General features: G+C 35.0%; 3 protein-coding genes across 3 annotated transcripts; 2 read left to right on the forward strand and 1 right to left on the reverse strand.

Moving 5' to 3' along the window:
- The first annotated feature begins 665 nt into the window (after window positions 1–665).
- LOC134253396 (carboxy-terminal kinesin 2-like) lies at window positions 666–10,864 on the forward strand. The gene is made up of 9 exons (XM_062735922.1): window positions 666–798; window positions 3,944–4,087; window positions 4,314–4,427; window positions 6,778–6,951; window positions 7,401–7,577; window positions 8,110–8,248; window positions 8,550–8,689; window positions 8,913–9,065; window positions 9,476–10,864. The coding sequence occupies exons 1-9, from the start codon at window positions 784–786 to the stop codon at window positions 9,512–9,514; spliced, it is 1,095 nt and encodes a 364-aa protein (XP_062591906.1). The 5' UTR covers window positions 666–783; the 3' UTR covers window positions 9,515–10,864.
- A 435-nt stretch (window positions 10,865–11,299) lies between these two features.
- LOC134253375 (uncharacterized) lies at window positions 11,300–19,666 on the forward strand. Its single transcript, XM_062735896.1, has 6 exons — window positions 11,300–11,508; window positions 13,848–14,039; window positions 15,716–15,979; window positions 18,567–18,684; window positions 19,117–19,165; window positions 19,487–19,666. Exons 1-6 carry the CDS (start codon window positions 11,490–11,492, stop codon window positions 19,664–19,666), a joined length of 822 nt encoding a protein of 273 aa, XP_062591880.1. The 5' UTR covers window positions 11,300–11,489.
- Window positions 19,667–20,127: 461 nt separating this feature from the next.
- Window positions 20,128–24,703, reverse strand: LOC134253382 (KICSTOR complex protein ITFG2-like). The gene is made up of 12 exons (XM_062735903.1): window positions 24,569–24,703; window positions 23,820–23,915; window positions 23,497–23,538; window positions 23,158–23,229; window positions 22,863–22,959; window positions 22,441–22,583; window positions 22,146–22,273; window positions 21,747–21,874; window positions 21,564–21,652; window positions 21,333–21,450; window positions 20,711–20,878; window positions 20,128–20,577 (listed from the first exon to the last, which is right to left on the reverse strand). The coding sequence occupies exons 1-12, from the start codon at window positions 24,665–24,667 to the stop codon at window positions 20,510–20,512; spliced, it is 1,248 nt and encodes a 415-aa protein (XP_062591887.1). The 5' UTR covers window positions 24,668–24,703; the 3' UTR covers window positions 20,128–20,509.
- Window positions 24,704–25,674: the final 971 nt, after the last annotated feature.

The raw sequence follows: 25,674 nt of genomic DNA on the forward strand, positions 1-25,674 counted from the left end.
CATATAATTTGAGAGAACAAGAGTTTCATGAATTGATATCATCCTTTTGTTGATTGACGGATTGAAAAGTAGAACTGCTACCAGTAAAAGGGACCTGAAGATACCTTTGAGTTGTAGGGCAGTCACTGTATGTGAAGCACCCCTCCCCCCTCCAAAAGATGTCTCACTCAGAACACCTATCAAAACATTGAATTGAGTCTAATAGGGAAGCTAACAAGAACATGACTACAAGAATCCACCCAAATAGTTCTCATTTAAAAAAAAAAAAATCTGCCTCTGAGGAGGGAATCACCACCACCCTACCCCCCTTTTCTGAAACTTGGCGATGACTCTGTGTAAAGGCATATGTGGATGAAGTATTGGTTTAGAGAGCATGAGCAGCCTGGAAAAAAAATATTGAGCAACTATAGCACGGAAAATATCTTTGACAAATGGGGGGGGTGATAGAGAAAGGGAAAAGACATAAAATGACACTCAGACAAGCTCAATTTTAAAAAAAAAAGTGGGAAATTCTCCAAAATTCAAAAATCTGTTTCAGGGTTTCTTAACGTTGGTCTTTCATTCAAAACAAATATAAAATTTTTTTTTTATAAAATATCGGAATAAAATACGTTAAACGCATCGGGTTTTGGTAGTTCCGTCCATCCTTGTATTTCCGATCACAACAAAAACATTGTTTACAAGATTTCTTTTCAATATTTATCATGTTTCTATGTGCTGAATATCAAGTTGGAGATTTTCACACAAGTTTATTGGACTGTGTATGACTTTTCCCTACAAAACATGGCAGAGCCAGAGGTGAAAAACATTAGTGTAACTCCCTTTATTGTAAATCGACGATAAAAGGGCCTAATCACAGGCTCTTGACGTTTTTAACCTTTCTTTTCATAAATAAATATACCCCCTATACAATAATAATAACTTATTATTATAGTATAGGGGGTATTTTTATTTATGAAATGAAAAGAAAGGTTAAAAACGTCAAGCTTCTGTGGGCCCAATCTCGAGATCGTTAACCAGGTCCAGTACAATCACTAGATTTAGCTACGTAGGTAGAATTACCTACGTAGCTTTATTTACCTACCTTAGGTAGCTTTATTTAGCTATTTTTAGGTAAGTTTTCAAAAGTTTTCTTTTTATTAAAAAGAGACAAAAAGTCGCAATTAAATGACTATTGATATTTATAATAGGAAGGCTTTAAAAAACAATCCAGAGCAGAGATAGTTTATACATTGCTGCGTTTGGACAATTTAGAGCAAAACATGTAATTTCATTGTTTGGTTATCTGACCATATGGTGAGGTGCGGTGAGGCATGACTGAGTATGATTACTTCACATTGTGCTGAATAATTACCGACCTATTATCGTGTTAAACGGAACTGGACTTCTTTGTCATTTCATTCAAGGAGTAACCGTTCTAACTGTCATACATAGCCCCAAAACTTTCAGAACTTTGATTGCAACTGCACAGGAAAAGACTTTTTTCCAAGAGGGATTTTTTCATGAGTTGTTTTCAGATGAGTTCAAAGTTGAAAATGATCACTGCATCAAAATGATATTGTCTGCACACCCTGAGAAAAATGCTTTTTAATAGAAATAGATCAATTTGGTAGGTAAATAAAGCTACCTCAGGTAGGTAAATAAAGCTATGTAGGTAAATCAAGCTACGTAGCTAAATCTAGTGATTGTACCAGACCTGTTAACAATGGGAAAAAAACTGACATTGACATTGGACAGACATGCCACTGACTTTATATCACAGTGATATGCATCTTTTGGACCACATGTACCGGAAATTTTATCAGTCAGACGCTCAATAAGCCAAATATAAAAAAATTATATGCCCTCTGTATCTGGTGTAATTATATATAGAGGGCATACATTTTTTTGATATTTGGCTTATTGAGCGTCTGACTGATAAAAATTTAGGTGCCTGTGTTTGAACACAAATCAAAACAAGTTTTATAGCAAATTAAGGAACTAAATCCCTCAGTTATACATCTCTGACCAGAGTTAAGACCGCGGAACATTAACTGGCAAAATTGGAAATATACAGCTTACGTCATTTCTATCTGTTACAATCAAAACATTCAGTGATAGACAACGAAATGGGCGGGTACAATTCGACACGGACGTTTGGCAAACATCGGATTGAAATTGCAGATCAAAATTCATTTTCAATCCACCTGAGCTGTTTTCAAAGCAAAGAGTGAATGTATGATCCAAAAATCAACTATATTTCAACTCCCAAATACATATTGTTTGAAGTTCACATTAATATGAGTTTAAGCTTATAATTTTAAGAACGCGAAAGGTCATACAAGACAAAGATTATTTTTCAGGAGATATTTGATTGTAGAAGGGGGGGGTAAAAATTGTCGAGTAATGTCGTGGCTTAACATGACAATATATTTTATTTCTAGGATTATAAGAGTGCATGAGTTTTATACTTATTTTCACACTAAAAACTGTTGGACAACTTTATTTAAAAATCGTTCACCCCCCCCCCCCACCAACACTAAGATATACATGTATTTACCGAACAGAAATGAAATATTTGTCCCTTAAATATTTATTCACTTAAAACACTAGACAAAAAAATTCAAACTGTACCAGAATTGAAATTATTTGTCTTCTGGGTCAATCAGTAATAATGTGCCTTCTAGCGTAGCTGAGGTGGATTGAAAATGAATTTCGATCTGCAATTTCAATCCGATGTTTTCCAAACGTCCGCGTCGAATTGTACCCGCCCATTACATTGTCTATCACTGAATGTTTTGATTGTAACAGATAGAAATGACGTAAGCTGTATATTTCCAATTTTGCCAGTTAATGTTCCGCGGTCTTATCTCAGTAAGGTTCGTTTTAGAATATAAATTTTGTCATCTCAGTGAGATGTTGTAAGGACCAAAAACTTTGTTTTGGTGTCCCTATGACATTTCAGCCCAGTCGTGTACAACGTGATTAGGGATTTTTTGCCCCAACTTTGGCCGCTCATTTCAATCAATACGGACTGAAATGAATTAGCTGCCTGCTTCTACTTTTTCCTTTGGACATCCTTTTAAGTCCATCACTATAAACACTATATAAAACTTTTGTTTCTTACTTTCAAAAGTTTTAAACCCAACAAAAAATAGAGTTGTTGATATTTCATAGAAATATCCCATTCGTTTAAACCTCAGATGTTGAAGAGTTACAGCAATAGCCTGCCTCAAATACTTCGTACTATGGTTCATTTCTGAAGAAAAAGTAGCAGAATGAAGATTAAAAGTTGGCAGGGCGTTCTTTAAATGAATCCTGCGTACAAAATAGACATGCTGCTAGGTATTGTGGTTTGATCAATATTCCTTAAGCGCCAATTTGCGAGGATTTCATTGTTGAGCAGATCCACAAAATTCAATGTTCATTGAATGAAGAAATCTGTTATTCATTTGTACAGGCAATGCTTTTGTCCTTGAAATTACGTATCCTCGAACGTCTGTTGTACAAAATCCATGAAAATTGATGCCAACGAAAATTAATGAAACTACAGTATCAGTTTAATTTAATTTCATTCATGATAAAAATACAATGACTTTGGTTGAATCATAAAAAAAATTCAATAATTATTCATTAAAAATTTGAGATAGTGTTCTTTTATTGCTTAAAAAATCAATCAACTGAATCAACATGATCAAGGAAAGAACTTAATCAATAACTTTACTCGTTTATGTCGTACATGTAGACAGCGTAAAACTAAAACACGTTCTAAACTTGTAGCTACACGTTGGATTTGACGTCGTGATGTCAAAGAACACAACATGATGTCATCCATGCAGGTTCTTAGCAAAATGTAACAAAATCTCCCTATCAACTTTAAAACTTGTACATGTATCTTAAAAATATAAAGGCTGTGATTATCATAAAGAATTATTTATCAGTGTTATTATTGTGAATTTCTTAGGGAAATGTCTGGCGAGTGTTTTGTCGAGTTCGTCCTCTGCTCGGAGATGAGTTATTGGGAAATGATGGTAGGATATGTCACTTGAGTTTCCCAGACAAAGACGGCAAGATACTGGTGCTGGAAAACCTCTCACCACACAGTGAGGTCAGTGTGGGTATAACTTAACTACCTCATTAATTGATAATTAATATGACAGTTTGATTATTGAAAAATTGTTCATTTAATCTTATTAGCTAAAAGTTTTTTAAAAATATAAAACAAAGTACAGTGTAGTTTTTACCAGTCTGTGACTCACAGACTTCGTTTACTATCAGTACATGTATAATCAGTATCAGAATATTCTTTATCCCCTCTCTTATTTACTCTGTAGGATTCATTGACAGACAGTAAAGGAAACAATAAGTATGAGTTTGCCTTTGACAGAGTATTTAACCCTGACAGCACTCAAGCTCAGGTGTTTGAGGAAGTCCGTCACACTGTACAGGTACGGGTACATGTAACTGCATTAAGCAGTACCCTCGTGATTAATGAATATAATGTCTGCCAGGTGCAATAACACAATTTTTTTCCAAGGACCCTGAACATTGTAGGAATGAGATCTTAATAAGAAGGCCTGGAAATTAAAATGATGGGTACAATGTCTGTATTTCTGTTACAGAGTGCTTTAGATGGATACAGTAAAACACGTTTAGTACGAACACGGATATAGCGAATTCACGGATATAACGAAGTTTTTCTGGGTCCCTGGCAAAATTCTTTGAAAAATTTTACGGTTATAACGTACTCTGATATAACGAATTTACGGATATAGCGAACTGATTTTGAATCCCGTTGAGGTTAAATATAATGAATTTTACATCTTTTATAACGAACTTTCAAAGATTTCAAAATTTGAATAATTAAACTGATTTTATTTTCTCTCAGCATTTTTATATAAAATTCAATTCATAATAAAACCTTGGTTATTGAAGGTATGTTTTTTAATATTTGCTTCCCTAACATATTTGATAGTAACACTTGAAGGAAAACATGCATATTGCGAATTCGCTATATATGGTTATACGAATTCGTTATACGGATATAACGAATTACGGATATAGCGAATTAAATTCACAGGTCCCCAGGACTTCACTATAACCGTGTTTTACTGTACAATGTATTTTTGTTACAGAGTGCTTTAGATGGGTACAATGTCTGTATTTCTGTTACAGAGTGCTTTAAATGAGTACAATGTCTGTATTTCTGTTACAGAGTTCTTTAGATGGGTACAATGTCAGTATTTTTGTTACAGAGTGTTTTAGATGGGTACAATGTCTGTATTTCTGTTACAGGGTACTTTATATGGGTACAATGTCTGTATTTCTGTTACAGAGTGCTTGAGATGGGTACAATGTCAGTATTTCTGTTACAGAGTGCTTTAGATGGGTACAATGTCTGTATTTCTGTTACAGAGTGCTTTAGATGGATACAATGTATTTCTGTTACAGAGTTCTTTAGATGAGTACAATGTCAGTATTTCTGTTACAGAGTGCTTTAGATGGGTACAATGTCAGTATTTCTGTTACAGAGTGCTTTAGATGGATACAATGTATTTCTGTTACAGAGTTCTTTAGATGGGTACAATGTCTGTATTTCTGTTACAGAGTGCTTTAGATGGATACAATGTATTTCTGTTACAGAGTTCTTTAGATGGATACAATGTCAGTATTTCTGTTACAGAGTGCTTTAGATGGGTACAATGTTTTGTATTTCTGTTACAGAGTGCTTTAGATGGGTACAATGTCTGTATTTTTGTTACAGAGTGCTTTAGATGGGTACAATGTCTGTATTTCTGTTACAGAGTGCTTTAGATGGGTACAATGTCTGTATTTTTGTTACAGAGTGCTTTAGATGGGTACAATGTCTGTATTTCTGTTACAGAGTGCTTTAGATGGGTACAACGTCTGTATTTCTGTTACAGAGTGCTTTAGATGGGTACAATGTCTGTATTGTTTGTTACAGAGTGTTTTAGATGGGTACAATGTATATTTGTTACAGGGTACTTTAGATGGGTACAATGTCTGTATTTTTGTTACAGAGTTCTTTAGATAGGTACTATGTCAGTATTTCTGTTACAGAGTGCTTTAGATGGTACAATGTCTGTATTTCTGTTACAGAGTGCTTTAGATGGGTACAACGTCTGTATTTCTGTTACAGAGTGCTTTAGATGGGTACAATGTCTGTATTGTTTGTTACAGAGTTCTTTAGATGGATACAATGTCTGTATTTCTGTTACAGAGTGCTTTAGATGGGTACAATGTCAGTATTTTTGTTACAGAGTGCTTTAGATGGATACAATGTATATTTGTTACAGAGTGCTTTAGATGGATACAATGTATATTTGTTACAGAGTGCTTTAGATGGGTACAATGTCTGTATTTCTGTTACAGAGTGTTTTAGATGGGTACAATGTCTGTATTTCTGTTACAGAGTGCTTTAGATGGGTACAATGTCTGTATTTCTGTTACAGAGTTCTTTAAATGGGTACAATGTCAGTATTTCTGTTACAGAGTGCTTTAGATGGATACAATGTCAGTATTTTTGTTACAGAGTGCTTTTGATGGGTACAATGTCAGTATTTTTGTTACAGAGTGCTTTAGATGGGTACAATGTCTGTATTTCTGTTACAGAGTGCTTTAGATGGGTACAATGTCTGTATTTTTGTTACAGAGTGCTTTAGATGGGTACAATGACTGTATTAATTTTTGTTACAGAGTAATTTAGATGGGTACAATGTCTGTATTTTTTTTTACAGAGTGCATTAGATGGGTACAATGTCTGTCTTTCTGTTACAGAGTGCTTTAGATGGGTACAATGTCTGTATTTTTGCCTATGGACAAACTGGCTCTGGTAAGACACACACAATGGAGGGACCTTCAGAATTCAGCCATAAACATGCTGGAATGATCCCTCGGGCCGTGGGGCAGATATTTGACAGTATCCAGGATCTGGTCAGCAAAGAGTGGCAGGTAGGGGGAATCAGTTCTGTACTCATGTTTAAATAGCTAGCGCTATATGGAAGCTCTTTTACATTTAGATATAGGGACAAGTGGTGTACAGTGTCCGGATTATGTTGGTTGTTACCTAATGCTAGTTATTGTAGATGGATAAAAAATAAAAGAATGGAAGAATGTGTTTTTAAGTACATGTATTATGGATCTCTGATTTGCTTCAAGAGAGATTGTGTCTCTTAAAACTTAAAGTGTAGGTTGGCCCCTGATACGAAACTCTCTGAGGCTGGAAGAAAGTGCAATGTTCTCAGTATCTAGGGCTATAATGTACCGCATGTGAAACTGATTGTAGGAGATATGTTAGGCTCCAGTAGAGACTTTGACATCTATTCAATCCATCTCTTTGTACATACATATTTAGTCTGTTTACCACACAATTTTGAGAATTTATATCTATATTACCGCAGTATGAATTAGAAGCTTCATTCCTAAAGATTTACAAAGAGAGAATTCGAGATCTCCTTGGAACTGACAGCGATGACGTAAAACACCAAATCAAAAAGTCTGAGAAGTCAGGATCAGATGATCAGAAAGGTGTGATGGTGACCAATCTAACGACAGTACCGGTCACATCAAAGGAGCAGGTAGACATCCTCGCCAGTCAAGGGTTTCTGATACACTAATCTTCTCATTATCAGGAGAGCAGCGTATCAGAAACCTCTGGCTAGCGAAGATGGCAGGTAGTTAGGGGGCAAGGTTCTCTCTCTCTTTCTCTATCTCAATTCCTTATTTCTACCTATATATCTCAATTTATGTCTCTGTCTCCTTATTTCTCTTTCTTTTCTTTCTCTCCTCTCTCTCTTTCTCTGCTTAACATCTCTCTCTCAAATGAAATGGTCACACCAACAAAATGTTTTACAGATACAGGTCTATATGCAATATGTACCTATGCCATCTTCAATTCATTTACTTAGAATTACACGTTAACTTGTATATGAGAGTATTTTGTTATCAGTATCAAAATTCAAACTTAATATAACTAAGGCTTCTGGCACAATCTTCATGAAACATTTACAAACCTTTCTTAAAGTTTCTTTTATATTGACTGAACAAATGTTTAGCAATATTTTGTCAATACATGAGTTTGTCCATACATGTTGTGAAAATAATTTTTAGGTGCATGAATTACTGCGTAAAGCCTCCCACACCCGTTCTGTGTTAGAGGTTAAGTATGATGAGCGAGCTTCACGCAGCCAAACTGTGTTCCAACTCCGAATCTCAGGGGTCAACAAAAACACACAGGAAACCCGGAGTGGTAAGACTAAGTGTAGATTTAAAATGTTTTAAAATAAAATTTCATATTTCCACTTCAATCTGTTGTTGGTCTTATTGTCTATATCAGTAACTTTCCACTTCTTTACTTACTTGTCAAATGTATTGAATTTCACTGTTTGCATGTACATATGCCATATGTCATAAAGGACCTTTTTAATAATGCACGAAAAAACTGGTAATTTTCCTTCTTCAATGATTAATTTAATGGTTTTTCAGTTTTAGTATAAAAAGTATTTTTATAAAAGACAATGGTAATTATAGGCATTCCTTACATTTTTCAGGAACCTTGACCTTAGTGGATTCAGGTGGCAGTGAGAGAGTGGGGGCATCAAATTCAGGAGGAGCCCAACTCAAAGAGGCTTTGTCCATTGGCAGGAGTTGTAGTGCACTGAGGACAGTCTTCATGGCTATCGCTAATAAGGTACATACACTGTCAGACCAATTATATATAACAGGGAATAATGTTTTAACGGAAATCCTAGTTAATATTCAAGTTTAAAGTGTGGAAAGCAATATAATCACTTCTCAGACTATCATTTGGAATAAGTTTTATTCATATACAACTGAACTGCTATCAAATTTTATATATATTGCATGCACAGGTATCTGTCACAATAACTGAGTATGAAATTCCTCTTTCACAGGCTAGATTTATCCCCTATAGGGAGTCTAAGCTGACCCACCTCCTCCAGAACTCCCTGGGAGGGGACATGGGTAAGATGGTGATGCTAGTCCATGTGTCCCCCAAGGAGGAGTGTTTTGAGGAGACCCTCAGCTCACTTAGATTTGCCACAAGGGTCAGTGTCTACAATTTTTTTTTGCTCACCGTATTAAGAACATACTGTATACAGGGTTATTTTCGCCCCGTGTTATTTTCGCCCTTTCACATCTGAAAACAAGTTTGCCCCGTTTTAAATTCGCCCAAAAAGAATTTTGTTTAAGATTTTATACAGTTTACTTTAAATTCACCCACGCCCGACTAGGGCGAAAGGGGCGAAAATTAAACGGGGGCAAAAATTTTCCTGTTATACAGTAGTGCAAAGTATCTGGTTTAAAAAAGAATGTTATAACCCGATTTCCTTATAACTGAGTTCTTATTGACAAAGTTTTACTGTTAGTTTTTAAAAGATTATTAAAGATATACATTCATTTCATATAAATGTTAGTATTTATAAGATTAAGTTACATTTCTATTTTCTTTTTCCAGGTCAAGAAATCCGGTATTGGTACAACCCAGAAGGAGTGAAAAATAACACATACTTTAGAGTATTGCATAAACATACCAGTCCAATTTAGCATCTATAATATTGTTCACCTTAACAGGCTTTAAATCTAAATGCTGTCATTCCATTAATAATCTACAGAAGAAAATGCTTCATTAAATCTTCATGGTGAATTGGCATTTGCATTAAGTGGATTAAGAATCCACTCAAAATCTGAAAATGTGTAGGAAAGATGGACTAGAAATCCAAGTCGGATTGATTTACTGAAAAACTGTAGAAAGATCTGGAAAGTTAAGTGGGACAGACTCGCCTGGAGAGTGTAGGAAGAAAGGGCTGAAAATCCAAGTGGGACAGGTCACAGAAAGACAGAGGAAGAAGTTATACTGGTTTTTAGAGTGAAAAAGTTTTATTTACAATAAAAAATATTTCGTATAGAACATATGAATGTAAAGGTATTAAATTAACAGAACTTCATTCTGCGAGTTGGTGTAAGAATTTATGATAACGTTAAACATGAAATATGTGTGGGAAAATTGAATGGACAAAGTCGCTTTTTTAACAAATTTTTGGTACTGTGAAATCACAAATTTTCGTGGGGTTTTAATTTACAGACCCAGGAATTCATGCATGTCTCAAAATATAAAATATAATATACATAATTACTGAACAATTCTTCATCCACGAAATCCAATCCCTTTGAACCCATAGTCCCCCCTTTCCACAAATCACAAAATTTAGACCCCACGAAAATATGGTATTTTACATATTTGTGTTTAGTATTATAATTACTGATATTAAAATCACTTTCATCGAAAAGGAGATGGGTGAACTTAGCGTGCAGAAAGCCCACTAGCTTCAGATATACAAAAATCATATTCAAATTGTGAATTTAGTATTTAGAGTCAAGTTCTTATCATTGTTCTTTATGAAATCATGATAAACAATATGTTTTGAGGAAATTTTTTTATTAAAATTTATTCTTTTATTAACAAAAAATAATGTGGTATCCATTGGGTTCGAACCCTGGCAATAAAAATCCTGAGTTGCATTCTCTATTGAGACTAGCACGCTAACCACTACGCTACACAAGTCCTGATGAAGTGTGGCATTTAAATCATGTTTGTGATATGACCATTGACTTAAGGGACTTCAAGTATTTCTTGAAAAGATACGAACGTTATGTCATAAAATTATATTTTTAAGGTATAGTGGGTCTTTGCTCCATAATTTTGGAAACCAATATATGTATGTTTGTATGCAAACTTTGAGGATTAACTCTCAAAAAAATGGAGAGAAGACCCACTCATATCGAAAAATAGTGTTATAGTGTGAAAAAATGACTCGTTTTGTCCTCTTTCCTGTGTGTACAGTATTTCATAAGCAAATAACTTCAACCTTTATGAAATTTGTGCAAGTTATAGAGATTTTACATATAAAGTATACTTTAATTTTAGATGAAATATTAAGGAAATTATTGATATAATTGAGATTTAATTTTTCACCTTCATTTTGTTGCGCTATGGGCTTATCTCACGTCATGTTCACCCATGTCCTTTGTGCTTTTGGTGTTTGATTTTTATTATCAGAAACCAAGACATAGGCTGACACTTAATCTTTAAAAAAGAAATGAAATGTGTAATTTTAGATGAACACACACAAATTGAAATGAATTATAAAATGAACTTACAATCGTGTAAAAAATATTTTTCATCATTGTCATTTACTACCTTAATGTACAAATAATCTCTTTGAGTGACATCAGAGTTAACAAAAAAATGTCACCGTTTCAATGATCAAAACATCAAGTGACGAATTAATTATCAGAAAACGGGAAACGTGAATTTTTTTTTATGAATTAAAACAAAAATTCAGATTGGTAAGAAACAAATTACATAACATCAAATTCCCACATCAACAAGTGCATTAATTAGCATAGATAAATCTTGTGCACTTAAGACGAGCCTGTGTTTAGAAGAGAAAATACATTTTGAGAGTGCGATGTTGAGCTATCTTTCACGTGAGTATAATTTTTATTAAATTGAAAATACATGTATGCGCTATTTGGAAAAAAGAAATACCGGTATAATCGAATTCAGAAATTTTAAGAATACGCTATTCAAATGCTAAGATTGGATAGGTTTCTTAAAATAATGAAACCTCATTGGTGTTTGTGTGTGTGGGGGGAGGGGGGGTTAAAGCTTGACATGAATTTCATCATTTATCTTTTTTTAATGCTTTCGCAAAACAAAAGGAGTATATTCATACAAAACACTTTATAATTATCTCAAAGTACAGAATATATTTTCATTAACGGTAAACCATGTTATAAGCTTAGAACTTGTCACCTCTCCCCTCCCGAAAAATTTTGCTGATGTGAAGTATACTGTAGAAACAAAGCCCCCTTATAGATGTGCCGATAATAATAACGTTTGATTACCCTTTTTGCTTGTCAAAGACTTTTTCTGTGTAGTGCCTTTAAAAAAATAGTTGTGTGTCCTCTCCCCCCCCCCCCCCCTTTTCGCTTACTAACGGCCCATGCGTGCGTTTTCAACACAATCCATTTCTCGTGACAAATTAAGGTAAAACAAGATTTTCCTTTTAACAACTCTGCGAAAACCCTTTGATATTTGACAGCAAAAAAATTCATAGACTTTAATTAATTTTAATTAAATGTCCCTATATTTGAATAAATTTGTTGACTTCTAGTGCGTGTTTTGTAAATGAATAAAAAATTCACATTATTTATGAGTGATGTATAAGTTTTATTCATACAAGAGATGTTACATTTTGATAATCACCGATTTAAGAACATTTATCATCCACTTTTTAATGATGATTGAAACGTGACGTTCGTGACAAGGTGGTAACAGAAAACGAACACCCCAACTGAATTTCAAATTTGTCAAAATATAATTTAATGTCTTCTGAGAACCGATAAGGCTTGAGTCAAATGAAAATAAAGGGTCTTGAGAAGAAGATTTTTGAAGTATTTAATTTCATAATATGACCCCCCCCCCCGGGGGACCATGATTTGAATTTTTTAACAATTTAGAATCTAAACTATCCTGTGGTACTTCCACAGAAGTTCCACCTTTCCTGGTCCAGTGAATCTTGAGAAGATCTTTCCTATATACCGGGTATTTTAATGGAAAATTTAGTTTATCTAATGTGGCCCCATTCCTCCCCTTGGAGTCCAGATTTAAACAATTTAAAATCTAAATACCCCAACCGCTAATGTTAAAACGCCGCTTAATGATACACATATCATTAAGCATTGCAGTTTTAACGCGTAATGCTATAAATTATTGCATTGATTAACTATATGTGTATCTTTATGTGTACTTCAGTGCTTTTGGATTTTATTTTTCGAACTCGAGTTCTTTTGATTTATTTCTGCAATTTTTCTCCGATTTCTCAGATATTGAAATTAGCCATTTTATGATACTTATTACTTACTCTGTATTTACAATTAAACCCCCAAAAGATAAGTACCCAGCATTTCCCCATACACTATAATAATCATTATTTCAGAAGATTTATATCGCCATAAGTATTGATGGGGATGGAAATTAAGGGGGAGGGGTAAGTACAGTGATATAAATCTTCTTAAATAATGGACAAAATTTTTATGCCCCCCTTAGAAAAAAGAAGGGAAGTCATGATTTAAACAATTTAAAATTTTACCCCAACCGCTTTGCTGCATGTCGGTCGTAATGTGCATTGATTAATGGTCTTTATGTGTGCTTTTGAATTTGTCGAACTGTTCTTTTAATTTATTTTTGCAATTTTCCTTCTCCATTCATCAGTTGAAATTTGTTTATTTTCTTCGCAGAGGTTGCACATATTGAAATGAAATTTGGTATACAGATATGGTATAACAGATTTATCATAAGAAAATCTAGTCAAAGTTTTTTGGTACGATCGGATCATTTTGGATAGTGTTATATGCCCCCTGGACTGAAAAAAATTCCAATAATTTGCAGTTTCCGCCGTTCATTTTCTTTGCAGAGGTTGCACATATTGGAATGAAATTTGGTATACAGATTTAACATAAGAATATCTAGGTCAAGTTCTGTTTTGGGTACGATCAGACCATTTTGGATAGGGTTATGCCCCTTGGACTTAGAAAAATTCCAATAATTTGCAGTTTCCCTTCATTTTCTTCGCAGAGGTTGCACATATTGGAATGAAATTTGGTACACAGATTTATCATAATTGAGAATATCTAGATCATGTTTTGTTTTGGGTACGATCGGACCATTTTGGACAGAGTTATGCCCCTAGGACTTAGAAAAATTCTAATTATTTGGGGAAGGGGCCATAAGTGTTTTACAAGCATCTCTTGTTTATCAATAGTTTCCTTGCTCCTGTTTTACTGTGTGTCGGCTGGTCAGAAGAAACACTGGCTATGTGTGAAGACCCCGCCCCCTCGCTTCCGGGACCTGAACACTTCCTGTCCCGCGGAACAGTGCTACTCTTTGCATCTGTTTGCTTGCTACAATGAAGACTGCTGTGCCTTAAACATTCAGCCCGAAGGAAACACCAGTAGTAAGTGTGTATTTGGTATAAAACTTTAAAAAACCCATGCCCAATGGGCCACAGTGCCTATAAAGAAAATATTAAACCACTCATCTTTAAGAAGCATCATGTTATACTGGAAAAGGGTAAAGTTTTACCAACGACACACAAACAGATCGATTGCCGGAAACGATCAGAAAAGACCATCGTCGGAAACCCACGGGTGATCTCGTCTTTACTAACGAGATCACCCATCTCGAAAAGATTAGCTGTAAGCCTTTAGCTCAAAGAGCAAAGAAGCAATCAACTTTTTTCTGATATAAAATTTGAAAGTACTTGAATAATTATCGGCCGCAGCAGCGGCCGATCTATTTGTAGTTGTGTTAGAATGTGCACATGGGGAAATGAGACGTTATTTTTTATAAGTTCAATAAAATAGAATTCTTCAATGACATGTAAAAATCATGAGTAAAATATTTTAAAAACTTGCTTTAAACTTAGTATTAACTGTTGTTATTATATTTCAATTTCATTTTTATGTCTCAGTGGATAATTGATAATTTGTGGTTATATAAAAAGAGGTTACAATAGATACTTCCCAGCCTGTTAGAATGTGCACATGGGGAAATGAGACGTTATTTTTTATAAGTTCAATAAAATAGAATTCTTCAATGACATGTAAAAAATCATGAGTAAAATATTTTAAAAACTTGCTTTAAACTTAGTATTAACTGTTGTTATTATATTTCAATTTCATTTTTATGTCTCAGTGGATAATTGATAATTTGTGGTTATATAAAAAGAGGTTACAATAGATACTTACCAGCCTGTTAGAATGTGCACATGGGGAAATGAGACGTTATTTTTTATAAGTTCAATAAAATAGAATTCTTCAATGACATGTAAAAATCATGAGTAAAATATTTTAAAAACTTGCTTTAAACTTAGTATTAACTGTTGTTATTATATTTCAATTTCATTTTTATGTCTCAGTGGATAATTGATAATTTGTGGTTATATAAAAAGAGGATACAATAGATACTCCCCAGACTGGGAGTGTGTAAGATATGAAAGGAAATCGTCATGATGTCATGATTCCGGATAGTAATGACGTGGTAAAATTGCATGGTGAATAAAAATTGAAAAGTTTTTCAACTAGTAAAAAGTGCTTTGAATATGCTGTAAATGACACCAAGATATTTTTTCTACATTTTTTCACCGCGGCTTGCAGAATAGCATACTCTGCAGAAACCATAGGCATTATCACGTGACCAAGATCGAGGGTATCAGGACGTGGTTCATCTTCATTTTGATGACAATAAATTCTTATCACTCATCAATGATCATTACCTTTTTTTACATCGATGAATCTATTATCTGTCTATTATAATCTATTTATGGGCAAATGCAGTAAAATGTCTATTTATGTAATTCTTATTTATTTTGCTTTGAAGACAGCTATAGCCTGAAATAAAAATGATTCAACTATTTCACCTTTGAATATCTTGACAAGCTTTCCTCAGTTGCATGGACGCTTTCAAAATTGTGAAAGAAATTTTTTTAATGCTTAATTTTGTTTGCGGCCGATTTGATGCTTTGCATCAATTTTAACTTGTAATTACTTGTATTTGGAAAAGAAATTATTGCACTGTTAACTAAAACAATTTTCCAAAGACATGTATAAACTTGCAATCTGTGTTTTACAGTTCCCATATTTGGACGCGGAATAAACTTGGCTAAGGTTACCGACATTCAAATTAACGAGGCGTCCGGATTAGCTGCAAGTCGGTTACATCCGGGTGTGCTGTACACCCACAATGATAGCGGAGATCGGGCGCGGATCTTTGCCGTGGACTCAGAGGGTGGCGGGACGTTAGCGGTGTACGATATCCCCTCAGCTGCTCACCATGACTGGGAGGATATGGCGGTAGGCGTGTGTCCCTCAGGATCAGGATCTTGCATCTACATTGGTGGGTTAAAAAGTAATACAAAAATAGCACTTTTGTGGAAGAAGCTCCGACCACAGGCGCCTCGAGTGTTAATCGATAGCTCCCCCCTTTTTACTTAAAAAAATTGTAAGAGAATCTAGAAACGTAAGAAAATAATCTTCTTACATAGATCAACATATAGATATCGTAGACGTGGATATCTCATATTTTGGAGAGATTAAATGCTCTTTGTATTTTTTTTAATTGGGGGGGGGGGGGGGTCGGGGAGTATCCACACAACGGGTGCCTGTGATCCGACGGTAGGGCAATGTTTTCCGTACTGAAGGTTTTTATTTTGTACATCATGTACAAGTTGATGGGCTGGGCGGGTGAACAAAGCCCCTCACCTCCCTTTCCAAAAAAGGAACATACATGTATAAACTGATTAACTTTAAAACCAGGTTTTAGCTGGGTATAGCTGCAGAACTGTAGCTCTCCGAAAAATATGTTTTGATAGACCGGAGAGCTACAGTGCCACCCATTGAAAAAACTGTATATTTATTGCGCACAAAAAAGTGCGCTGTTTGTGGATTAATTCTTAAAAATTCTTACCTCAGTTGCAAAAAAGCTAGATTTCAATAAAGTCGTTACTCCTCTATAAATTATACTTTTGTAGTTTACATTTGTACGAAGCGCGTTGGACCCATTATCTTACAAACCAAAATGGCAGTATAAATAGGCGAAATTTTCGATGATCTCAATTTCAGGACCAGGAGGGCTATCAAAAACAATCATAAAGAATGTTTTGTTGTGGAAACAGTGAAAAAATATGTAAGGAACACACGGTTAGTAATATTTTGAAATGACAGTTTTGAAAACATGGAGAAATAAATCGAACAAGAGGCCCAGGGGCCACAGCGCTCACCTGAGCACATCGGGCTTGAATTTATTCCCCCCCCCCCCCTCCAGGCGTTCATCATTTGAATCTACACTACCTGAGGATGATTCCATATAAATATCACTAATCATAGCTTTGAAGTACTTGAAAAGAAAATTTTAAAAGGTTTCCCTATATATCCCTATGTAAAACTTGGGTCGGCCATTTTGGCCCCACCCTAGCCCCGGGGGTCATGATTTGAACAAATCTGAATCTACACTACCTGAGGATGATTCCACATGAGTTTCATCTTTCCTGGCCCAGTGGTTCTGGAGAAGAAGATTTTTAAAGATTTTTCTTATATATTCCTATGTAAAACTTGATCTAAACCAGTGATCGAATAAATCTTCTTTCTCTCGTGAAAATTCAACAATGTTTGCCATTTTGGCCCCACCCTTGCTCTGGGGGTCATGATTTGAATAAACTTGAATTTACACTACCTGAGGATGATTCCACTTGAGTTTTATCTTTCCTGACCCAGTGGTTCTGGAGAAGAAGATTTTTAAAGATTTTTCCTATATATTCCTATGTAAAACTTGGGTCGGCCATTTTGGCCCCACCCTTGCCCCAGGGGTCATGATTTGAACAAACTTGAATCTACACTACCTGAGGATGATTCCACATGAGTTTCATCTTTCCTGGCCCAGTGGTTCTGGAGAAGAAGATTTTTAAAGATTTTTCCTATATATTCCTATGTAAAACTTGGGTCGGCCATTTTGGCCCCACCCTTGCCCCGTGGGTCATGATTTGAACAAATTTGAATCTACACTACCTGAGGATGATTCCACATGAGTTTCATCTTTCCTGGCCCAGTGGATCTGGAGAAGAAGATTTTTAAAGATTTTTCCTATATATTCCTATGTTAAACTTGGGTCGGCCATTTTGGCCCCACCCTTGCTCCGGGGGTCATGATTTGAACAAACTTGAATCTACACTACCTGAGGATGCTTCCACATGAGTTTCATCTTTCCTGGCCCAGCGGTTCTGGAGAAGAAGATTTTTTAAAAATGCCATTAATTTTTAACAAATTCATGATTATCTCCCCTTGGAAAAGGGCGTGGCCCTTCATTTGAACAAACTTGAATCCCCTTCACCCAAGGATACACTGTGCCAAGTTTGGTTGAAATTGGCCCAGTGGTTCTTGAGATGATGATGAAAATGTGAAAAGTTAACGACAACAACGACAACGACGACGACGACAGACAACGGACAAACTTTGATCAGAAAAGCTCACTTGAGCCTTCGGCTCAGGTGAGCTAAAAACAGCGCACTTTTTTGTACGCAATAAGTATACAGTTTTTTTTCAATGGGTGGCACTGTAGCTATCCGGTCTATCAATATATATTTTTTCGGAGAACTACAGTTCTGTAGCTAAGTTGGGTATTAACGCTTTTATCACAAGTGAGAACAATTTTTAATTCCTGATTCGACCATTATTATTATGTTCTTAAGAATTTGATCAAATCTGATATTAAATCTATGAAAACTACTCTCACGTACTTTTGTTTCATTTGTTTAAAACAGTCTTTGACCATATGACAAATAAGCCAACCGATCACATTCCTACAGCCTAAAATCACAGTCCATGGGACTATCGGAATTTTTCAGGAAAATTTCTTGTTTTTCCTCAAGATTGTTCCCTTTGGTTAGCAATGCTATCTCCATACTCATTGAAACTTGGTGTTTTTATAGGTGACGTTGGCGGGAACTACGGTGACGCTGGAAGTGTCAAGAACATTTACGTGGTAGAAGAACCGGATGTTATTTCCGGGAACGACACACTCCCCCTCCTCGCAAAACTTCATTACAAGTATCTTTTATCATAGTTTATCATTCACTTAAAATATTCGAGGACTGCCAAATCAAACAGTAAAGGCACAACCGCCATGAAATATTTAATCACTGTGGGTCATTACAAAATGATACAAACATTTTGACTGATGCTAAAATAAAAAAAAAATTGCATATACTTTAAATAATTATGCGAGAGCAAAAACTGCCTCGCGTAATTATGTTAACAAAAAGAATATTTTTACATTGCTTTTGGAATAACATTTGATTTAATATTCAAAATTCACAGGTTCCCAGAAAATATCCGCCACGCATTTCACTTCTCAATTGTTACCATGGATATAAATATTTTGTTAACTTTTAATAACTGAAGATTTAATAGTAGTTGTGACGTTTCTTTTAGATTATTCCATGTATCGTTTAATATTGACGAATACTGTTTTCTCCACAGCTGGGATGTTTACGACACAGAAACACTGATGGTCGATCCCACAGGGGACTAAACATTCCTGATAAAATGCCACAGACATTTATATAAGTATACCCTATAGCGGGTTATTTTAGCGGGGTGCTCATTTTGGTTTATTTTAGAAAGAAGCCCGCTAAAATTTTAATCACTAAAATAATAATCAGTATTCTTTTTATTGTTCTTTTGCAACATAAAATTCCCATAAAATTCCCAAATTTGTTGGTATCTTACAACATCACAAACTCCACAACCCTGAATATTGGTCATAAAATCTTTGTTTAATTCAAAGAACAGTCCAATGGTAATTGATGAACTTAATACCAGCGCTAAACAGGAGGGGACATAATACCAGCTCTTGAAAAACGGTCGGGAAGTTGTGCTGAGGACACACCACAAGATCTACTACTGGATGGTCAATAATCGGAAGTACCTCACGACACTGAACACGACCGAGCCCTGGGAGGTGCCCCAAAAGACAGAGCCCCAGGGTGAGGCTGTGTGCTGGGATACCCGTAAAAAGGAATTTTTGTGACACGGGGGGGGGGGAGGGGTAAAAATATACCGTTTTCAGTTGAAAGGGAAAACACAAGTTTTACCAAAATTTTAGAGTTATCTCTCTTTGTTTTCAGAAGTAATATTTTATGAAAACGTCCTATAAAAGATATTAAAAATAAAATTCTTTTGAAAAGAGACAGTATATATATTTATATCCTACGATATATTATTTTTTAAACTTTAAAATTTTATAAAGAAATACATAATTACACAATTTTTTTTGTATAATGCATTCTACATAAGCACATTTTAAAATCTTTTATATTGACTTGTGAAAAGATTTGCTAAGTATTACTAATGAAGGCATTCTACATAAGCAAATTTACAAAAAATTCTGTGGTATTGTCAATATCAAACAAATAAAAATATTATATTCAAATATTAAACAAGTGAAGTTAATCTCTACTGAAAAGACTAGCAGTAAAATAAACTCAGATATTGAATAAACAGCTACATTATGTTATCAACAAAGGAAGAACTTTCAAAAGTTGAGATCAAACTACATGTGAATCATTTCAATACGCCTGTTGATTTTTGTTGCTTCCATGGAATGCAGAGACCTACAAACTCGTGTCCTCTTAGAAATGTAAATGAATACCACCTCTACACTTTACAGTCACCAAATCAAATCTTAGCAACAAGAAATTTTTCTTCAAATCCCACAAAAATTAGTGATTTTATAGCATCTAAAGTAAAATAATAGATATGTGTAGGAATCCTTTTGACTGCTATCTGCTGGTCAAAGGAAAACACCTGGGTCTTTTTATCATCACACCTAAGTCATATAGCTCTCTTCTAAGTATTAAAGGCAATGTCAATTTCAGGTGTAGCCCCTCCATCCATACAACAACCAATGGTATAAATCTCGTAGCTGACTTGGATGTGGATCTACAAATTATAGTAAAGTAGGTAGCAGGGTAATAGTACTTGTGAACAAATGTTTTAAACCAATTAATTAAATTTTACTCTTCTAAGAACACTTAAATAATTTCTACGAATTTGATTCCGTGACTTTACCTACCCTGTAATCCGATCTTTTCTAACAGTTCCTGCGTGTTCTCTCGTCTCTCCATCACTTCTATTAGATTAGTAGACTCCACCTGGGGCAGCTGTATGTTGTTGTAGATGTAAATCTTATTGTTATAGGTAGCATACACAAAGCTAGGGTTGTTGTCTCCTCCATAAAGCCCTATAACACAAAACATACTTACAATTAATATCGATAACTAGCCAAATGTGTAATAATGATAAAATCACCTAACAGCCAGCTAAATTACAGTATTCTGGCCTACAATGTAGAAGAGTCTTTTCACTATAACTTTTCATCATATTTTTTAAAAATTACTATAATCTCATGTATATGGAATAGCTGAAGAGAGGAGGGGAAGGGGCATTGATTTTAAATTTTTAAACTGGCTGTGATTTCATGTAGCTATGATAGCTGAATAAAAGAGAAGTGGGCCATTTCAATTTACAAACCTGCCATGAAGGCGGTGACATTCTCCTGGAATTGATATCTAACAACCACTCTGTTGTGATTGACTATGTACGTCTGTCTTACCTGCCGTGAAGGCGGTGACATTCTCCTGGAATTGATATCTAACGACGGCTCTGTTGTGATTGACAATGTACGTCTGACTTACCTGCTGTGAAGGCGGTGACGTTCTCCTGGAATTGATATCTAACGACGGCTCTGTTGTGATTGACTATGTATGTCTGACCATCCCAGGAACAACAAACCACCTCTTCTTTACCATTACCCTGTCAACACATCAAATAGCAGTTGTTAAATTAACTCTCTGGTGGAAAGTAAACAGAGTATAAGTAGAATGCAAAGTTATACTGTATCTAATTAACAGGAAAATTGACTTAACTGTGACATCCAACTTCTTCAGTGAGAACAGCTGATGATCAACTTGTAGAGACCAGAGAATTTGTTTCTTCTCCACTAATAGTAAGTTACCTGTAAACAAAAATTCATAATGGACAATTAACATACATGTAAATTTTATTATCACCACATGTTCAGCTATTTTTGTGAAAGAAATCAGACTGACCATCCAGGGTACAGATGGCGTAGTAGGTCCCCGGCTGTTTTGTTCTCTGTTTGGAAATTCCACCCAGGATTTCTGTAGATACCGTCTGGTTCGCCCTCTGATCAGACTTCAATACTTCCTCATTATACCTGTCACAAAATCTCTCTGATATATGTATCATAACATGACATTTATCTTGTGACAATCCATTTTATAAATACAATGTAATGCAAATATTCATGACTCATGGAGTTTCTTTCATGAATGCTGCAGTTTTGTAAAATTAATTTTTTATGACAATCAGATATATTTGACACATATGTTTGTGTCTCATTTACATTGGATGTGTTACATTCAAAACTTAATTGTTTTTTTTTTCATTCATTAATAATTTCAATATCTATTGACGAATCCACATACCCTTCATTACCAGAGAGGTCGATTTCTGACCCCTGTTTAAAGGTCATTGTTACATAGTCTCCTCCAGGCTGAGCAACCAGAAGTTCTGGATGTCCATCTTCTGTAAAATTCACGGTCAGAGAACTAATCTAAAAAAATACAATCACAGATTGATTGCCTTTCTTATCAATTATAGTAGACATTTTCCTGATAAATTTACATTAGAATTTTTTATATTTTTTTATAGAAACCATTACATTTCTTACAAAATGTTAAGTCATTTCTGAGAGAGAAAGAGAGAAGAGGAGAGCTAGACCTGTCCCGCTAGCTGCCATTTCTGAGTCTGTATCAGGTTATCTGAGATGATTTCTGTCTCTGGATCCTGCACGGTGCTCCATCGGAAACACCGCACCACACGATCAGAATACGCCACTGTCAGCTCAACCTTACCATCCCCATCTAGAAATGCCACACAAATATAATGATTCTCATTAATTGTTACCAGAAGAAAATAACTGATGTGTTCTGCATTTCAGTTTGACTTGAAATCTTCAATATTTTTTTTTTGCTCTGTTCTATGGTTACTTTTTTTCCTGTGAAATTCCCTGAAATGATCAGACTGATAAAAATACAGAAGAGTATGGTATGCAAATTTTAATTTTCATCCAAGAGTATTTTCATTACGCACTGACAGTGACATTTATGTATTATATGTAAATATAATATTTGATGACTCACCAACGTCCTCTATCAGTAGAACTTTACCGTTGGCTGGGAGGTGCTGAGTAAAGGAGGGGGTTATATTCTCCCCAACTGTGTCCGGATCTTTAGTAGTCTGTAATAAGCAGGTCTTCCATATAATAAAAGGGAATCTTTGTACAATTCAAACTTTTCTGCCTTTACATTACAAGTGAAGCTTGTCAAAAGCAATCTGTTTTTATTAAATCATGCTTGACATTCCATGTAAACTGAAAACAAGGAACATTTGCCATGGCTGTGATGCTACTCTGTACACTGTTATATTATGACTTACATCTGTAGCAGGCTCAGACTTGATATCAAATATATTACACCACCCTTCTGCTGTCAGCACAACCAATACATTCTGAAACATTTACACAATGTGTGTGCATTTAATTTCAAGTAATGTAACTGTTGTAGGTTTTCCTATAAAAATTAGTTTCAAATTCATCTTCTACAAAATACCGTATAAGCAGAATTTTTAGCGAGGATTTAATTTTGGCAAAATTACTTCTCATTAAAAATAAAATACAAGTTTTTAAGGACTTATCGCTAAATTTGCGTCTCGCTAAAATTTCCACTGATACGGTAATATATTGTATCTTTACCACCTAATTACTCTTTTTTTTACCTTTCCTTTATTGAATACATCTCCAACTCCTATGCATGTTATCTGCAATAACAAAACATATTATTTAATACTTGCACTGCCATCTTGAAATTAGACCCTATGTCAGAAATGAAATTTAAAGCACACTACTTAGTATAAAATATGCGAGTATACATTTATGATGGAACAAGTGAATGGACAGATTGAAAGATAACATCATGCTTAAATTGTCTTTAGATACAAATTTTATTCTCTCTAAATGATTGTACTGAACTTGGCTAAGCCTTCAAGGTAATTATATACATGATTGTACTATGAAAATTAAAAAAAAAAGTGAAGTGCACCATTCCAAGACCAGAACACCTCTTCCATGGAGATCTTGAGGTTCCCTTAAAAATGGCCAGTTCTCCATCTGTATTGCCAACAACTAACTCGTGTCCCTGTAAAAACCAATGTTGTACAGATTTTAAATATCAAGTTCTAAACTCTTTGAAGACATGTCCTAAATGTGGCCTGTTTTTCATACGTCCTTTTTGTTTTCTCATTTCACATCTTTCAATACTACAGTTTTGGGTCAATTAAAATAAAACTGCAATGAACACAGGTACTATAATCTTTGTTTATAAATATCTATGATTCTACTGATATATTAAACAAGATGTGTTTGTAAAACACTAGCTGATCCCCCCTCCCACATATGGAAGCTAATTGCGAGAGTTGGAATTTCTCATATTCAGGTCAAACTCCATTTTTTTTGTAAAAGTGGGTCAAACGTCAAAGTCAACAGTTCAAATTTGGTGGTACCCAAAGGTCTTGTAACAAGAAATACACCTGTGAAATATGAAAGACATACAGCCCCACCCACTCAAAAGCTTTGGGCAAGGTTAAAATTTATGCAGACAGACTGACAGACAGATGGCCAAAAAGGACAAAAATTATATACCCCCAAACCTTCAATTACAGGCACATAAAAGGTATTTTTTTATATATCAATATGAATTTTATAAACGAAGACCCTGGATATCACGGTGTGTGATCACTCATTGAGCATTTATAAACCCGTGTTCAGATATCTTTATCTGTACATGTTTACCTGATCATTATCTACATCACCAAGAACAATTGCATGGTTAAATAAATTTCCCGAAAAATCAAGTTCTATTCTTTCTACAAAAGATACATTACGCCACATGTTTTTCTGACATTTTTTCACAAACAAGAAAAACGAAAGTAGAATATATTGATACAACGAACCCGATCTAAATTGTTAAGACTTCTTGTGTGTTTTGATCGCAACGCTGTACAGTGATCTTACTCATTATACAGTCACAGACAAGATAATACTTGATTAGTCCATGTACCAATTGATTTATCTCTTATAATACAGCACTTGTGTACTTCTATACTGATGATATCCCCCGTGTCATTCCCAAAATGCAGGCATCGGAGCCAATTTTCCTATTGACATACCGCCAAAATTAAACCATTTATGATAGATGTATCTAATGACTTGGTTCCAAAGGTTGTCATAGCAAAGGGATGGCAATGGAGAAAAGCTCTTATTGTCTAAAAAATGCTCCTTATGCCTGGGCCTCAAAAAGCCCCTGACAACCATACAAAATCAGACACAGGACTCCATCAAATTATTAACTTTCCACCTAGAGACGAAGTAACTTTAGAAATTTTTTTAACAAATCGTCCTAACCTAGTGCACAGGTGTGTAGGTATACCAGGTATAAGCGACCATGATACAATCGCATATATAGACACCCTCAGCAAAGCCAAATATATAGAAACCATCTAAGATATAAGGGAAACTGATTCCAAACCTCCGCTGCCTTGCGAGGAATTCCATATAAAGAGAAAGGTGAAGGAAACATCCTTTGGATATAACTTCACAAATAGTGATCAATATCCATGGAGAAACATGTACCATCAAAAGTCATTAGTGAAAGATTTAACCAGGTGTGGATCAACCGGAAAGTGAAAAGACTATCAAAAAAGAGAAAGCGGTGCTACAACAAAGCCAAAAAGGTAAATCCAATCTATGGACACCAATTACATCCAACAAGTTTAACTTTAATGTCTATTTTTGCAACAAAAAAAAGTGGAGGGGGGTAAGCCCCCCCCCTCCCGGTTCCGACGCCTATGCAGGGAAGGAAAGCAGTCTAGGAAAGAAACTCGATCCAAAATCAGACC

Source organism: Saccostrea cucullata, unplaced genomic scaffold (genome assembly GCF_032062105.1).
Source record: "Saccostrea cucullata isolate Sc308-1 unplaced genomic scaffold, CSIRO_AGI_Scuc_v1 ctg68, whole genome shotgun sequence".
Classification (NCBI taxonomy): domain Eukaryota; kingdom Metazoa; phylum Mollusca; class Bivalvia; order Ostreida; family Ostreidae; genus Saccostrea; species Saccostrea cuccullata.

Bases quoted from the DNA above. Each gene is read 5' to 3' on its own strand.
- LOC134253396 (XM_062735922.1), top strand. The intron at 4,088-4,313 runs GTCAGTGTGGGT...TTTACTCTGTAG, and splicing joins ACCTCTCACCACACAGTGAG to GATTCATTGACAGACAGTAA. The intron at 8,249-8,549 runs GTAAGACTAAGT...TACATTTTTCAG, and splicing joins CACACAGGAAACCCGGAGTG to GAACCTTGACCTTAGTGGAT.
- LOC134253375 (XM_062735896.1), top strand. The intron at 14,040-15,715 runs GTAAGTGTGTAT...TGTGTTTTACAG, and splicing joins GCCCGAAGGAAACACCAGTA to TTCCCATATTTGGACGCGGA. The intron at 15,980-18,566 runs GTGGGTTAAAAA...GTGTTTTTATAG, and splicing joins AGGATCTTGCATCTACATTG to GTGACGTTGGCGGGAACTAC.
- LOC134253382 (XM_062735903.1), bottom strand. From the start codon at position 24,667: ATGTGGCGTAATGTATCTTTTGTAGAAAGAATAGAACTTGATTTTTCG. The intron at 23,230-23,496 runs GTAAAAAAAAGA...TAAATGTTTCAG, and splicing joins ATGTATTCAATAAAGGAAAG to AATGTATTGGTTGTGCTGAC. The intron at 20,879-21,332 runs GTAAGTCAGACG...TTTGTGTTATAG, and splicing joins CGTCACCGCCTTCACAGCAG to GGCTTTATGGAGGAGACAAC.